Source organism: Mustela nivalis (genome assembly GCF_964662115.1).
Source record: "Mustela nivalis genome assembly, chromosome: 9".
Lineage (NCBI taxonomy): Eukaryota > Metazoa > Chordata > Mammalia > Carnivora > Mustelidae > Mustela > Mustela nivalis.
Genome location: NC_139028.1, coordinates 69,323,361 through 69,339,436, shown reverse-complemented (window position 1 = coordinate 69,339,436; position 16,076 = coordinate 69,323,361). Strand labels below are relative to the sequence as shown.

The 16,076-nt window shown below is 36.5% G+C and overlaps 1 protein-coding gene across 2 annotated transcripts; it reads left to right on the top strand.

The window, feature by feature from the left end:
* Positions 1–6,640: 6,640 nt before the first annotated feature.
* On the top strand, positions 6,641–14,461 carry ZNF214 (zinc finger protein 214). Of its 2 annotated transcripts, none has more exons than XM_082682986.1 (3): positions 6,641–6,761; positions 11,213–11,371; positions 12,485–14,461. In XM_082682986.1, the coding sequence occupies exons 2-3, from the start codon at positions 11,245–11,247 to the stop codon at positions 14,167–14,169; spliced, it is 1,812 nt and encodes a 603-aa protein (XP_082539112.1). In that variant the 5' UTR covers positions 6,641–6,761; positions 11,213–11,244; the 3' UTR covers positions 14,170–14,461. The 2 variants fall into 2 exon arrangements, with proteins under 2 accessions (XP_082539112.1, XP_082539111.1); XM_082682985.1 differs by lacking the exon at positions 6,641–6,761 and adding an exon at positions 10,465–10,898.
* The last annotated feature ends 1,615 nt before the right edge of the window (positions 14,462–16,076 follow it).

Here is a 16,076-nt window from a genome sequence, read left to right as displayed (position 1 = left end):
CCCAGAGAGGTGGGGGAAGCAGGCTCCCCATCAAGCAGAGAGCCAGATGCGGGGCTCGATCCCAGGACCCTGAGATCATGACCTGAGCCGAAGGCAGAGGCTTAACTCACTGAGCCACCCAGGTGCCCCAGTAGCCCAATTTTTTTTTTTTTAAGATTTTATTTATATCACAGACAGAAATCACAAGTAGGCAGAGAGGCAGGCAGAGAGAGGAGGAAGCAGGCTCTTTGCTGAGCAGAGAGCCTGATGCCGGGCTCCATCCCAGGACCCTGGGATCATGACCTGAGGTTTTAACCCACTGAGCCACCCAGGTGCCCCAGTAGCCCAAGTTTTAATGACTATTTAGTATTCCATTCAAATTATGTATCATTCCATTCCAGATATATGGGCTTTATTCCAGCCATATGTACTTTATATTAATCTTCTTTTTGGGGGGAAAAACTTAAGTAATTCTCAATATTTTGCTGTCATAAAGTTTTCTATTAAATATTTTTAGGGCGCCTGGATGGCTTAGTTAAGTCAGTTAAGCATCTGCATTCAGCTCAGGTCATGATCCCAGGGTCATGGGATTGAGTCTCTTACTGGACTCCTAGCTCAGCAGGGAGCCTACTTCTCCCTCTCCCTCTGCCTGCCATTCCCCCTGCTTATGCTCTCTCTCTGTCAAATAAATAATCTTTAAAATTTTTAAAAAATATTCTTATATATAATTTATTTAGTGTATCTCTTTATATCCTCAAGGTATGCTCTGAGAAACAGGATAACAGAGTTAAGGAATATAAACATGTTTTAGACTTTTGAAAAACTTAAGTTTTTTTTTTTAGAAATACCACATGAACTTTTATAACCATTTGAGGAAAGATACTATCTTTCAGAACCTTTACCACCTTTGAGTATTATCTTTAAGATTTTGCCTTGAATTGCATCCCTTTAATCTTTAGTAAGGTTGACCATTTTTTACATACATTTACTGGTCATTTGCATTCCTTCTTTGACATAAGTATTGTATGTCTCTTGATATGCATTACTTTTTTTCCTACTAAATTTTTTGTTTCTATTTGATAAAGGATTCTCCTTGTATATAAAAGATATAAACCATTTATTAAAGGCTGTATTTCTCTAGTTGCTTGACTTTTGCTTTTAAGGACTTCTTTGTTTATATGAGTTTTACATTTGTATAAAGCGAAATCTTATTTCTTTTTATTTATATAGTATTATGCTTTGGGAGCTCTTCTTTACCCCCAAACATATTACATAATGACTTTCGTTTTCTCAGCTGTTTTTTACAGTTTCAAATATTTTAAAAGTTTGGGACGCCTGAGTGGCTCAGTTGGTTAAGCAGCTGCCTTCGGCTCAGGTCATGATCCCAGGGTCCTGGGATCGAGTCCCACATCGGGCTCCTTGCTCGGCAGGGAGCCTGCTTCTCCCTCTGCCTCTGCCTGCCTCTTTGTCTGTGTGTGCTCGCTCGCTCTCTCTCCCTCTGTCTCTGACAAATAAATAAATAAAATCTTAAAAAAATATATTTTAAAAGTTTAACTCTGAAACCTATCATATATTTATTTTGGTGTGAGAAATGACAGAAGTGAAACATTTTTCCTCCCACTTATTTTTCTAGTAGCATTTACTTTCTCCATTGATTGTGGTGCTACATATTTATATATCAAATTACTAAATTTTTTAACATACCCACACACATACACAAATGTATATACAGACCACTTTTGGGGCTGTCCTGTTTCGTGAACCCATCTCTCAATTCTCTCTCTCTTTTTTTTTTTTTTAATTTATTTGACAGAGAGTTAGAGAGCACAAGTAGGCAGAGCAGCAGGCAGAGGGCCATCTCTCAATTCTTATACTGCTATCCAAGTGTATTTAATTTTGTTCCTTTATATGTAGTATGCTTAATGGGCAATGCAGAGGAATTTAGCCTTTCCTTTTCCACATTTAGGAATAAAGAAAAGGAAGATGGCTCATTGTGGGAAGAAAAAAAAATTAAAAGTTTCTTGTAAGTTTTAGATTATATTAACTGAATATAACTGAATATTAACTGAACTGAATATATTAACTTTTCAGTATTTTTTTTTAGTCTAGCTTAATAGTCAAAATACAGGCTCTGGACCCATTATCTAACCTTGTTTTATTGCTTCTACACTTCTGAGTTATGTGAACTAGACTGCATTACATAACCAGTTTCTCAATTCTGAAGTGGGGAAATAGAACTTTCTAGGGTTGAGATGCAAACATGTAAAAGCCAGCACAGTGCCTGACAAACAGAATCACTAACAATGGTTGCTATTATGTTAGTTATTGTTAAAATATAATGTATATCTGATATAACTCTCTCTAGTCAACTAAGACATAAGAATTGAGGCAGGGAATCTAGCCTTTTTTTTTTTTCTTTTTTTTTTGGACGATGGCTAGTCAGATGTTCCAGCATCATTAATTATATAAGCTATCTTATCCTCGCAAATTTACTATTACCTTTACCATGTTTAGAATTCACTGCTATATTTAGGTCCACTTTCAGATTTCTATTCCTTTATATTGATCTTCTCTATTTCTCTATTTCATGTGTCAGCCACATGGTGTTATAATTAGAGCTACAGAGTTCTTTTTTTTAAGAGCTACAGAGTTTTAATATACCATTGGGTTAGTCTCCTCGCGTTATTTCTTTTTGACACTTTTCCTTTTTCTCACAAAAGTACTTGAAAATATCCTCCCCAAACCTGTTGTATCTTTGAAAATGTAAGTAAGTTTAGTGATAACAAAATTATGTTTATTTTTCCTACCAAAGATTGAGGAGTGTCTTCTAAATTCAAAAGCTACATTTATCTGTGTTCTAAGTGTTTTTGTTAAGTACGTAGGAATCTCTCTCTCTCTATATATATATATACACACACACATATATTTAAAGATTTAAAGATTTAAAAATAGATTTAAAAATTTAAAAATATTTAAAAGATTTAAAAATAGATTTAAAGATTTATTCATTTATTTGAGAAAAAGGCAGAGAGGTACAAGGAGGAGGAGAGGCAGAGGGGGAGGGAGAAACAGATACCCCACTGAGCTGGGAGCCTAATGTGAGGCTGAATCCCAGGACCTCGAAAAAATGACCTGAGCTGAAGGCAGACTTGCAACCATCTGAGCCACCCAGGCACCCCAAAATATATATTTTTTAGTTGCTATTGTAAATGTTATTTTAAAAGTTTATTTATTTTTATTTATTTCAGAGAGCGAGCAAGCATGGGTGGGGGGCAAGAGAAAAGCAGACTCCCCGCTGAGCAGGGAGCCTGATGCAGAGCTCTATCCCAGGACCCTGAGATCGTGACCCGAGCCAAAGGCAGACGTTTAACTCTGACTGAGCCACATGGGCACCCCTGTACATGTCATTTTAAAAATACCTTTTAGGGCGCCTGGGTGGCTCAGTGGGTTAAGCCGCTGCCTTCGGCTCGGGTCATGATCTCAGGGTCCTGGGATCGAGTCCCGCATCGGGCTCTCTGCTCAGCAGGGAGCCTGCTTCCCTCTCTCTCTGCCTGCCTCTCCGACTACTTGTGATTTCTCTCTGTCAAATAAATAAATAAAATCTTTAAAAAAAAAATTAAAAAAAAATACCTTTTAAAAGTGGCTCCTGGGTGGTTCAGTCAGTTAAAATACCTTTTAATGAGTATATGCCTGAATTTTCTAAATTACATTAATTGTATTTTACATGCTCAGTTAATTTGAACTTGTGATACATTACATGCATGCAAAATACTAATACTAATACTAAATACTAATACTAAAATATTATGCATAATTTAAAATAACATGAGCACCTACGCTCTAGACCACCAAATATTTTGAAAAGCACCCTCCTGCTGACCCCACAATTTCATTCCCTCCTTTTCCTAAAGAGGCAACTGCTATCTTAAATGTTTATTATTCATTAGTTTTATATAAATGGAATCACTGTGATTGGCTTCTTGATTTGTAGCTATACAAATGTAGCTATAGCTTTTTTGTATGTACCTATAGCTTTTTTCACAGCTATGTACTGTTTCACAGAATGACAAACAACTTATTTATCCATCCTGTTGTTGGGCCTCTTGTATTGCTTCTAGTGTTTTGTTATTTTTTTTTTAAAGATTTTATTTATTTATTTGACAGACAGAGATCACAAGTAGGCAGAGAGGCAGGTAGAGGGTGGGGGGAAGCAGGCTCCCTGCCTAGCAGAGAGCCCGATTCGGTGCTCGATCCCAGAACCCTGGGATCATGACCCGAGCTGAAGGCAGAGGCTTAACCCACTGAGCCACCCAGGCGCCCCTAGTGTTTCGTTATTACAGCAGTTATGCTGAAAATGTTATTGTACATATCTTCTGGTATACATGTGTAAGTTTCTCTAGGGTACAAATCTAGTATTAAAATTTCTGGGACATTGGATGCCTGGGTGGCTCAATGGTTTAAAACCTCTGCCTTCAGCTCAGGTCATGATCTCAGGGTCCTGGGATCGAGGCCCGCATCGGGCTCGCTGCTCAGTAGGGAGCCTGCTTCCCGCTCCCTCTCTATCTGCCTCTCTGGCCTACTTGTGATTTCTGTCTGTCAAATAAATAAATAAAATCTTTTAAAAAAAATTTCTGGGACATTGACTTTGCTTATAATTACTAATGATTTTCAGTTGGTTTTCTTGGGTTTCCTATGTACAACCATACCCTTTATAATTGTCTACTTGTATTGTCAAGTGCTTTCATTAGTGGTTTAAAAATAGTGAATTTGCAGTATCTTTGTTGAGTTTCCAGTCTTAACGGGAATGCTTTTAATGTCTTACTTTTGGATTTGAGATATGGTCTTTGTTTTGCTAACTTGCTTTGTTTGTAGTTTTAAATGAAGGACCCATGTTGCATTTTAAGACGTACTTTTTTGGCAGTGATTAAAATATATAGCTTTTCTTATTTGACATTATTATGATAGTTTATAGTTAATGGATTTCTTCATTTGGATCTTTCTTTACTTTTTGGAATAAACCACCACTCCATCATGCTATAATATGCTTTGGTGTATTATGGCAGATTGCATTTGCATTTTCCAAAGATGGCCATACCTATAACATATCTGACTCTTAATGCTTGTCTTACAAAGTGACTTAATCTTCCCACCAAAAAGTAGGATCTATGTCCCCACTTCTCAAATCTGACTGGGGTTTGTGATCACCTCAACCAGTGGAGTACAGTGTAAGTGATGCTATGTGACTTCCAAAGCTAAGTCATAGAAAGGATACAGCTTTTGCTTGCCTCCATGTTGAGAGGTAGCCCTGGTCACATAACCAAGTGCAAAGAAATGGATAACTTCCATCAACAGTCACAACCAGCCTACCAGCCACGTGAATGAGCCACCCTGGAAGTGAATCCTCCAGCCCACTCAAGCCACTACTCAACAATCTCATGAGGGATCTGAGTTAGAACTGCCCAGGCCATTCCTGAATTTCTGACCCTGAGAAGTTGTGAAAAATAATTATTTTTGTGTGAAGCCACCACATTTTGGAGTAATTAGTTCTGTGACAGTGTAAATATAGGTGTTGCTGGATTTAATTAGCTTTATATTTTTCTTTATTTGCTCTTGAAGTTTGTGCCAATATTCAATAATATAGTTATAGATATATAGTTTTCTGACTTTTACTGTCTCAGTGTTTTCCTGAATGTTTTAAAGATTTTGATAGTTTTTCTATATGTTTGGAACAATTTAATAACTCCAAGTCTGTTCCTTGAAAATTTGAAAGCATTTATGTAAGAAAATCTTTGGGTTGGTTATTTTTGAAGGTTATAGTTCTTTGATAATTTCTTTCATAAAACTGACCAGTTCAGTTTTTTCTCTTTATGACATATTGAGTGGTTTTTTAGGGAAAAAAAACCTTCCTATTAAGATTTATTTTTAAAGAGCTGTGGAAAGTGCCCACGTAACATTCAGTTGAATTTTGACCTGTTGCCATTTCCCTAATGTCAGTTCTAACTTTTTTTCTACTTATGCTCACTCCTTTTTTTCCCCATTAGTTAGCTATATATCTAACTGGTAATATATCTATTTTTCTTCCAACAAACTGGCACCTGGATTCATTTCAGAATGGTAAATGTTTTTCAGCTCCATGTTCTTTTGTTTACTCTATACCTTTCCCTTTTAAAAATAGTATTTTATTTATTTGAGAAACAGCACAATCAGGGGGAGCAGTAGGCAGAGGGAGAGGGAGAGGGAGAAGCAGGCTCCCTGCTGAGCAGGGATCCTGATGTGGGGCTCTACCCCAGGACTCCAGGATCATGACCTGAGCTGAAGGCAGATGACTAACCAACTGAGCCACCCAGGTTCCCCCCACTTTAAGTGTTTAATCCATTTAGTGTCTACAATGTATAGGATACTAAGTTGGAATCCACTTTTATTTTTTCTCATATAGTTACTCAAGTTTTCACAACACCATTTAGTAAATAATCCATTCTTAACTTTTATTTTTAATGCCATCTTCATTATTAATGTGTTGTATATAAACAAGCACAGTCTGAATCTTCCATGCTGTTCTACTGGTTTATTTGTCAGTTCTGATTTTACTGTTGTAGTTTGGCGGTGTGTCACTGTTTGGCAGCGCAAGTCTTCCTGCTTGGTTTACTTAAGTCTCTATATTATATCCCTTTCTTTCCCTGTAAATTTTAGGGGAAAAGTATATTACGTTCCTCAAAAAAATCCAGTTGGAATTTGATGGGGTGGTATACTGAATTTAATTCAACCCATCCAAGAACAAGGAAGTATGCCTTTCCTTTTATTTAAGTCTTCTTTCTGCGTACTCGAATTTAAATATTATCTTCCAAGAGTTCTGTATATTCTTGGTTAAGATAGTGGTTTTTTTTGGTTTTTGTTTTGCTTTTGGTGAATGGTATCCCCCATTTTCTAGTGGTGGTTATGCTTTATTGTATCTGGTAATTTTACTGAGCTCTAAGGTTTATCTATGTACTCTTGGTTTTTCTAGGTAGATTGCCATAGTATATACAAATAGTTACATTTTTTGATTTACTTCTAATCCTTATGCCTCATTTCATTTTCTTACAGTGTTTATCAGACCTTTGATACTATGTTGAAAGCAGTGGTGACTGGAATCACTCTTCACTTGTTTACCATAATAAAAGAAACGCAAAGTTTGTCCATTCAGTTTAATGTTTGATATAGGTTCCTAATATGTAACCTTTACCAATTAAGAGGGTTTTTTATTCCTACTTTGCTAAAAGTTTTTAAAGACCATATAAAGGGGGGCACCTGGGTGGTTTAGTTGTTTAAGTGACTGCCTTCAGCTCACGTCATGAGTCCCGCATCAGGCTCCCAGCTCCTTGTTTCTCCCTCTGGCCTTCTCCCCTCTCATGCTCTCTCTCTCTCTCTCAAATAAATAAAGATAAATAAAATCGTTAAAAAGAAAAGACCAGGGCGCCTGGGTGGCTCAGTGGGTTAAGTCGCTGCCTTCGGCTCAGGTCATGGTCTCAGGGTCCTGGGATCGAGTCCCGCATCAGGCTCTCTGCTCAGCAGGGAGCCTGCTTCCCTCTCTCTCTCTCTGCCTGCCTCTCCGACTACTTGTGATTTCTCTCTGTCAAATAAATAAAATCTTTAAAAAAAAAAAAAAAAAGAAAAGACCATATAAAGGTGTTGAACATTATGAACTTTATCACTTGATTTCTCTTATGGTTTTCTTCAGTAGTCTATTAATAAATAATATTGATAGATTTTCTCTTATTGAACTGTCCTTCCTTCCTATAATGATGCTTGACCATGATGCATATTTTAAAGTACTTCTGAATTCAATTATCTAATATTTTATTTAGGATTATTATAGATTTATAAAATTCACAAATGGGATTATATTCTAACTTTTTTGTATTGTCTTTATCTGGTCTTGGAGTCAAGATTACACTAGCCATATAGCTAGCAGCTTTCACTTTCTGTTTTCTAAAACAATTTGTAATAGTAGTTAAACTCTAATAGAATGTTTGCTAGAACAATATTTATTGCATAGTAAGTTACATTTAGTTTAATAAAATAACACAAATTTATTATGTCACTCATAATAATATCTCATTATCTCCCAGGAAGCTGGGAGCAGTGTAGCTGTGTGGTTCTAGCTCAGGGTCTCTCATGAGACAAGCTGTCAGCCGGACTGCAGATACTGGCAGGCTTCAGGGGGCTGGAGAATCCTCTGCTAAGATGCTTCACTCATGTGACTTGGCAGGATGCTTCATTTCTCAGAGGACAGAAGGCCTCAGTTCCTTGCCACATGGTGTCTTCACAGGACTCCTAAGTATTCTTACCACATGGAAGGCAGTTTCTCCAAAAGAGAGTGATCTAAGAAAATGGGCGAGGTGGAAGCTGCAGTGCCTTTAAGAGCTAGTTTTGAAAGTTGCACAGCATTACTTCTTCCCCTTCTGTTTTTTATATAAAATTCCTTAGAAGTGAGTCCTTAAGTCTAGCCCATGCTTGAAGGGTGGGGAACTGGCTACACCTCTTGAAGGGAAGGGAATCAAATATTTGTGGATGTATTTTAAAACCACCACAAATAAAATAGACATATGTACTGAAATGTGAAGTTGTGCATTATGTATTATGTGAAAAAATGCAAACCAGAATTATCATGTCTTAGTTAAGAAAAAAAATGTCAGTGGGGTATGTATGTTTGTGGGTATTCATGAAAAATAGTCAGAAAGGACAGTAAAAACTATCCTGGTTACTTCTCAAGTTATTTGGGGAGGGTAGGCTTTCAGTTTTTACTTATATTACTTCAGAATTATTTTAAAATTTTATGAATTTATTTTTGGGAGAGCAACTGGACTCAATCTCTAGTATATATTTTAAGATTTATTTATTTGAGAGAGAGAGAACACACACAAGCAAGGGGACAGGTAGAGGGAAAGAGAGAGGGAAAGGGTTGGAGGAGAGAATCCTCAAGCTGGCTCCTCACTGAGCATGTAAGCCTGAGGTAAGGATTCATCCCAGGACCCAGGGGTCATGACCTGAGCTAAAATTAAGAGTTAGCCACTTAACTGACTGAGCCACAAAGGTGCCCCTCTAGTATAACTTGTAAAGAAATTCTTAAATATTTAAAAAATAACAAAGCCAGTAACAGCAGGCTGAGTTTTATTTTTTTCTGTACTTTTTACAAAATAAGGAACCAGTGAGTTCATTTATTTTCTGTTCTGACTCCAGTTTTCAATCTTATCATCTGGGAATCTAAACATCCCATTTTTCTTTTCTGATTTTATTTATAATTTCATTTGTATGTGTTAAAATAGACTTATGATATTCTGAATTTTTAACATTTATAAACATTTAAAAATAGCATTGAATTTTCTCCTTCTTGAATTGTCATTTTGGTTAGTACTTCATTGTTTACACATGGATTTTCATGTAGTTTATTTGGAAAGCAGTATGTGGGTGGTATATTTTGAATCCTTGAATATTTCAGTACATCTTCCTGTTGTCCTTTTGCTAACACAATAGGGATAAACATGGAAATCTTGATTTACAATCCTTTACCAAGTTGTTTTTGACTTCTCTGACTTGACTTAGTAGGTAGGCCACTATTTTGTAAATGCATGACCTTGTCCAAGTTACTTAATCTTGCTAAATGTTGGTTTCCTTATTCCTTTAGTATTGCTAATTATACCTTAGAGGATTATTGTGATAATAAATAACAGCCCTTTTCACATAACTTCTTGATAATTTTTAACTGCTATGATTATAATGATTTGGTAGTCATGATATTCTAGTTTTCCTCCATGAAATCTACTGATTTCCTTTATTCATAGTATTTACTAAACATTCTTAATTGAACTTTAGAATTAAGAATGTCATAAAAAAAATGAAATCAGTTAGTCAAATAACCTATTTATGAGGTGTTCTCTCCACTAAAAGAATAATTTTGGGGCAGTTTGAATACATATATTTATCTCTTTTTTCTAAAACTTCATGATGGTAATAAGAAACTAAAAACTGTCTGAATCTTCAGTGATGAAGTAAGGAGCCATCAGCAAGTAAGGAATTTCAACAAAAACTTGGAAGGAGTGCCTGGGTGCCTCAGGCAGTTGGGCATCTGGCTCTTGATTTCAGCTCAGGTCATGATCTTGGGGTGGTGGGATCTAGCCTCACCTCAGGCTCCACACTTGGCCTGGAGTCTTGTTATTTTCTCTCCCTTTTCCTCTGCATCCCCACAAATCCCTGTGTGTACGCTCTCTCAATGCATAAATAAACTACTAAATACTACTAAAATAACTAACTTCCTAAAACACACACACACACACAACTTGGAAAGCAAGAGGCAGAACAGTGGTAAGAACCTTATAGGGCTAAAGACTTTACATCCTGGAATGCTCCACGGGGGAATAAGCACAAGAAGGATTTGATTAACCCTTTAAACTTCAGAGAAGCTGAAGATGCATCCATACCATTGGAAGCAGAGAGCCAGTCAAAAGAGGACCCTAAAATATTTACAGAGAGCAAAGAAAAAGTTGCTCAGAAAGGAATGAGAATTAAAGAAAAAAAGGTCTTAGAAACAACAATGAAGACATATAAACAGTGAGGCAATTCTGAGAAAAATTCTTTTCACTCTTGAATTTGATACCCAGCCACTTGTGAGTGATGATAAGGACACTAAGCAAGCTTGGACATTCTCCTTTAAACCAAATGTGTGTCCTGAAGAAAACTTTAGCTTGTTTCTCACCTTTTTTTTTTTCCAGTGGCCATGGAATTAGCATTCATCAGCTTGACAACTCATTTGGGCATATACCTTCAAATTAATGGAGTAAATCACAAAAGGGAAAAAGAAGTATATGATCTTGAAAATGGAGCACTAAAGAACAGCCAGCCCAGATTGGAGCAGGAAGATGAACATTTCCAGAATAAAAAGGGTTGGGGGATCAATTGACTTAATCTTTTTCAACCATTACTTACTAATTTTTTAAAAATCGGGATAATAATAGTATCTATAAGAGAGAGTTGCTGTGAGGATTATGAAATATATGTGAAGTCCTTAGCCCAGTGGTTAGCATGTTTCTTATGACTGTGATGGGCTTCAGTGACTTGATACATTATTTAGCCATCCCTATTATTAAGTCTCCTCTTACTTATTTTTCTTCATTACTGAAGTTCTTTCTTTTTTGATTTCATTTGTCATTTATGTTACCTGCTGAATGGCTGTTTCCTTGTCCGTCTTTTCCCTTAGGTCTCTTCTTGGAAAACGTGATCTTTGACCAGATGGCAGTAACATTTGAAGATGTGACTGTTATTTTTACTTGGGAGGAATGGAAATTCCTGGATTCTTCTCAAAAAAAGCTCTATAGAGAGGTCATGTGGGAGAACTACACAAATGTCATGTCAGTAGGTAAAGTTATCCCAGCTCTTAGCTAACAGAATTAGTATCTTCTGGAACCAGTTTTGTTGAGTATTTTGGTTCTTTATCTAGGTATTGTATTGTATAGAAGGAATATGACCCTCAAAAATGGGTCATAAATCAGATGACAGAAGATAGAGCAAGACATCTCCCAAGACACCTAGACTATGTAATTAATAGGTATTTGTGATTTTTATTCTTATTTTCTGGATTACACTTAAAATGCAGACCTCTACACATCAATTTTGTGTGGTCCTAAATTTGTGCTCTCTTCATACTATTTATACAAGTTAGCTTTTGCTATATAACAAACTCTACCCCAAGCTTAGTGACTCAAACATTATTTTTCATGATTCTAATTGTTGGATGGATCTTCTATCACAGAGTGATCTGATTGGGGCTGGATGGTGTGTGATGAGGCTGGACAGTCAGACTTAGATGTCTGGGAGTTGGTTGGTAGCAGTGGGGATAATGGGAATGTGTTGACCATATGTCACTCTTCAAGCAGGCTAGCCCAGGCTTGTTTTCATGGTGGTGGTCATAGAATTTTCAAAACTAGCAAAAAGAGGGCAAGTTCTAAGTACGCAAACACTTTCAAGTCTCTGTTTGTATCACTTTTGCTATTGTCCCATTAAAACAAATTGTATAGCCAAGCTAAAGTCAGCATGAAAGGGGAACACCCAGAGGTACAGAGTTAATGCAGCCATTTTTTCACACAACTGGTCACACTCTGCTAGAACAAAAATATAGAAAGAATATTTTATTTCTTAAAATAATGTTACAAACAGAGTAATCTAATTAAATCTGTTTTTAAGATGATTTCCATGAAACAGTCAGCCTTACTTGTTTATTTCTAACAGTACTTGATAAGTAGCAGATGCTCAAGATACATCGACAGCATGTCTGAATAAGTGAATGAATGAATATATATATATGAATGAACAAATGCATAATTTCAGACGAAATATGGAGCAGCCTAAGCATAATCCTTTCCCATTCCCCCCCACACATTTATTCCTGTAATTCTGGAAGGCAATGCTTGAGATACTTGGAAATTTTTAAAAGCCACATTTATCTCACCAATGGATTATCTGCTTATTCTAGGAAACTGGAAAGAGAGCTACAAACCCCAAGAAGAAAGATTCAGATACTTAAAACATGAAAATCTTCCCTGCTGGCAAGGCTGGAGGAATGCCAGCACTCAGATATATGAGAATAGAAACTATGTGGAAACCGTCCAAGGAATAGATTTGAAAGACCTAAAGCAACAAGATCTTTCCCACCATCAGGAATGGTTAATACTCTCCACCCAAGTACCATGGAATGGGAACTGTGAATTAACTTTTGAAGGCAACAGTCCCAGGAACTTAAAATATACAAAGTTTATACCTTGGCAGTCCTTAGAAACAAAACATACCCATGAAGACTATGCTAGAGAAATCTATATGAATGATTTACATGGCTTTCAAAAAAGCAGATGGCATCTTGGCATATCTAGGAAAAATATCTCTGTGGAAAAAGAACAAAAGCTCATAGTTCAGCATTCTTATGTCCCAACAGTAGAAGCCCTTCCAGAGTACACTGAGGAACTATGTCAACATGACCTACTGAAAAACTCTGTGGAAGAGGAAAACTGTGGATGTAATAAATGTAAAGAAATTTATTATTGGAACTCACAGTGTGTTCTCCACAAGAGAAATCAATGTGGAGAAAAGTTCTTTCAGTGCTCTGTCAGCACAGCATGCTTCTCTCAAAGATCAGACCTATACAGACATCCAAGAATTCACATAGCTAAGAAGCTGTATGGATGTGATGAAGTTGACAGTAACTTCAGGCAAAGCTTAGGTATTCACTTTCATCAGAGGGCCTACACAGGGGAGGTCTCTTACATATGCCACGTGTGTGGTAAGAGCTTCAGTCAGATCTCTAGTCTTCACAGTCATCAAAGAGTCCACACAGAAGAGAAACTTTATAAATTTGAGTGTAATAAGGACCTCAGTAGAAATTCATTACTTCAGATTCACCAGAGACTTCACATAGGAGAGAAGCCTTTTAAGTGCGATCAGTGTGGTAAGACTTTTAGTCGGAGTTCAGTACTTCATGTTCATCAGAGAGTCCACACAGGAGAGAAACCATATAAGTGTGATGAGTGTGGCAAGGGCTTCAGTCAGAGCTCAAATCTTCGGATTCATCAGTTAGTCCACACGGGAGAGAAGTCCTATAAATGTGATAACTGTGGTAAGGGCTTTACCCAGCGCTCAAATCTCCAAATTCATCAGAGAGTACATACAGGAGAGAAGCCTTATAAATGTGACAACTGTGGCAAGGACTTTAGTCATAGCTCTGATCTTCGTATTCATCAGAGGGTCCATACTGGGGAGAAACCCTATACTTGTCATGAATGTGGGAAGGGCTTCAGCAAGAGTTCGAAGCTTCATACTCATCAAAGAGTACATACTGGAGAGAAACCCTATAAATGTGAACAGTGTGGTAAGGGATTCAGTCAGCGTTCCCACCTTCTCATTCACCAGCGAGTCCACACAGGAGAAAAACCCTATAAATGTGATGATTGTGGAAAGGGCTTTAGTCACAGCTCTAATCTTCACATTCATCAGAGAGTCCACACAGGAGAGAAGCCTTATCAATGCACTAAGTGCGGCAAGGGTTTCAGTCATAGCTCAGCTCTTCGAATTCATCAAAGAGTCCACATAGGAGAGAAACCTCATAAATGCCATGAGTATTATAAGGGATTTGATAAAAATTCTCATCTCCACAATAATCACACATGAGAAACCTTATAATTACGTTTACTTAGTTAACAACTTTAATCAAAGCTTAATATTCAGCCCAATAAATGCTGCGGGGAAGAAAAGTCTATAAATAAACCCAAATAATCCCAAGCAACATTTCTAGTTTCCCCCAACTCCCACTAAAGAATCATTTGGTTCAAGAAGAAATCCTTAGGAGGATGCCTATATATTTAAAATGAAAGTGTATTTACTTTTTCTATTATATCATACATATCCATTATAAAATATATGAAAGATTCAAGAATAAAACTCTTCATCCTGTTTTGTTCTAGCCTTTTTTGTGTGCATTTTCATGTGAATGAAATCACACTGTATATTCAACTCTATCTTTTCACTGACTTTGAGACATTTACTTTTTTTTTTTTAATGCAAATTGGCTAGCTAGCTCTGAAACAGCATTCTGACTCCTCTGTAAAGTCCCTAGGAAGCCACAAGAAGAACACACACAAAACATCAAACTCAAACTGGTAGATAACCTATTGCTTAAATGTGGAAGAATTAAATTACAAGGCAGGACAATTTGATTGCTTATGACAAAAGATAGGAAAGTACTTCATGATCCTTCACCTGAGACAGGATGTTGTAGAGATGTTATCTCTGTCAGCCAGAAAAGTCAGGAACCATCTTTTGCAGGGGTGCTGCACTTTCAGGTTATCATAGCACACTCTCATATCCTTCTTCCCAGGATTCCACATTGATTCATACTTCAGACACCATGTAACAAGAAATACAATATTTAATGTCTCTAAGTAGGGTGTGAAAGATGTCAGTAAAAGCTAATAGAAGTGAATTGTCAGGAAACTGAAGATACTCCATCTGTTCATAATTAGAGATTTAAGCAGTAGACTGATTTATTCTTAGAAGAGAGAGGTAATAGAGAAATAGCTGCTGAAAGCAGAAGTAAACTCAAAGCTATGTGCAAAACTGAACTAAAACCTAATTATGGAAGAAGAGAGAATCTGGCCATTGTAAAAATGGAGTGGAGTCAGCAGGAATATACAAGTCCTAACTATTGATAATATAAATATGTTTAGACATCGTTGCCCAAGAGATAAGAAATTAAGTGGACTTGTTCAGGGAAATAACAGGGAATTGCAGTACCAAAGAAAACACTACCATGAAGAGTTAAAACCTGACAGCCCTGAAAATTAGCTATTTCAGTCTCCTGAAGAAATTAAAAAAAAAAAAAAAACAAAAACAGGTGTCTTGAGAGCATTACGAAAAAAAAAATGAAGTCAGTAAAACTAGAGCAGAAATCAGTAAGTAGAGAAGAACCTCTAAAACAAAAACAATGAAGGACTACAGGGAAATTTAAAACGGATCAAAGTTAAAGGCAACAGAAGCAGAAATGGCACTGCAGAATATCAAATACTGTAATGAATGAACTTGAGATATCTTCAGCGTATACAAAAGATAATGAGAGGGAAATAAGGAGAAAAGACAGGAAGTACAAATAATGGAGATCTAATGTAGGAATAAAGGTGTTTCTAAGAAAGTTAAAAGAATATGGAATAGAATCAATGATCAAAGAAATTAAGATATTTTACCTGAACTAAAAATATATATGTTCACTAGATTTTAGAAAAAAACAACAACAATATAAAAACCATCTTAGAAACAGCTTAGGGAAAAGAACAACCTAAAGCATGCAGAAAGAAAAATTCTGGCTTATCTGCAAAGCCAGTGAAGAGAGAATGGATAAATAACTCCAAAAGTAAATGTCAAAGCAGAGTGGAACATCAGCTTCAGAAATGTGAGATTAAAAACCTGTTATCACCTATGGTATTATTTTTAATCAACTAAATTTTCATTATTGTCTAAATTATGCAGGTAACAGATTATATAAGACAGGAAACATCATACATTTTTTTTTAATGTTCAGTGAG

Excerpts from the sequence above, each read along its gene's own strand:
- ZNF214 (XM_082682985.1), top strand. The coding sequence starts at position 10,733 with ATGGAATTAGCATTCATCAGCTTGACAACTCATTTGGGCATATACCTT. Across the intron at positions 10,899-11,212 it reads ACATTTCCAGAATAAAAAGG|GTCTCTTCTTGGAAAACGTG; the intron begins GTTGGGGGATCA and ends CTTTTCCCTTAG. Across the intron at positions 11,372-12,484 it reads CACAAATGTCATGTCAGTAG|GAAACTGGAAAGAGAGCTAC; the intron begins GTAAAGTTATCC and ends TGCTTATTCTAG.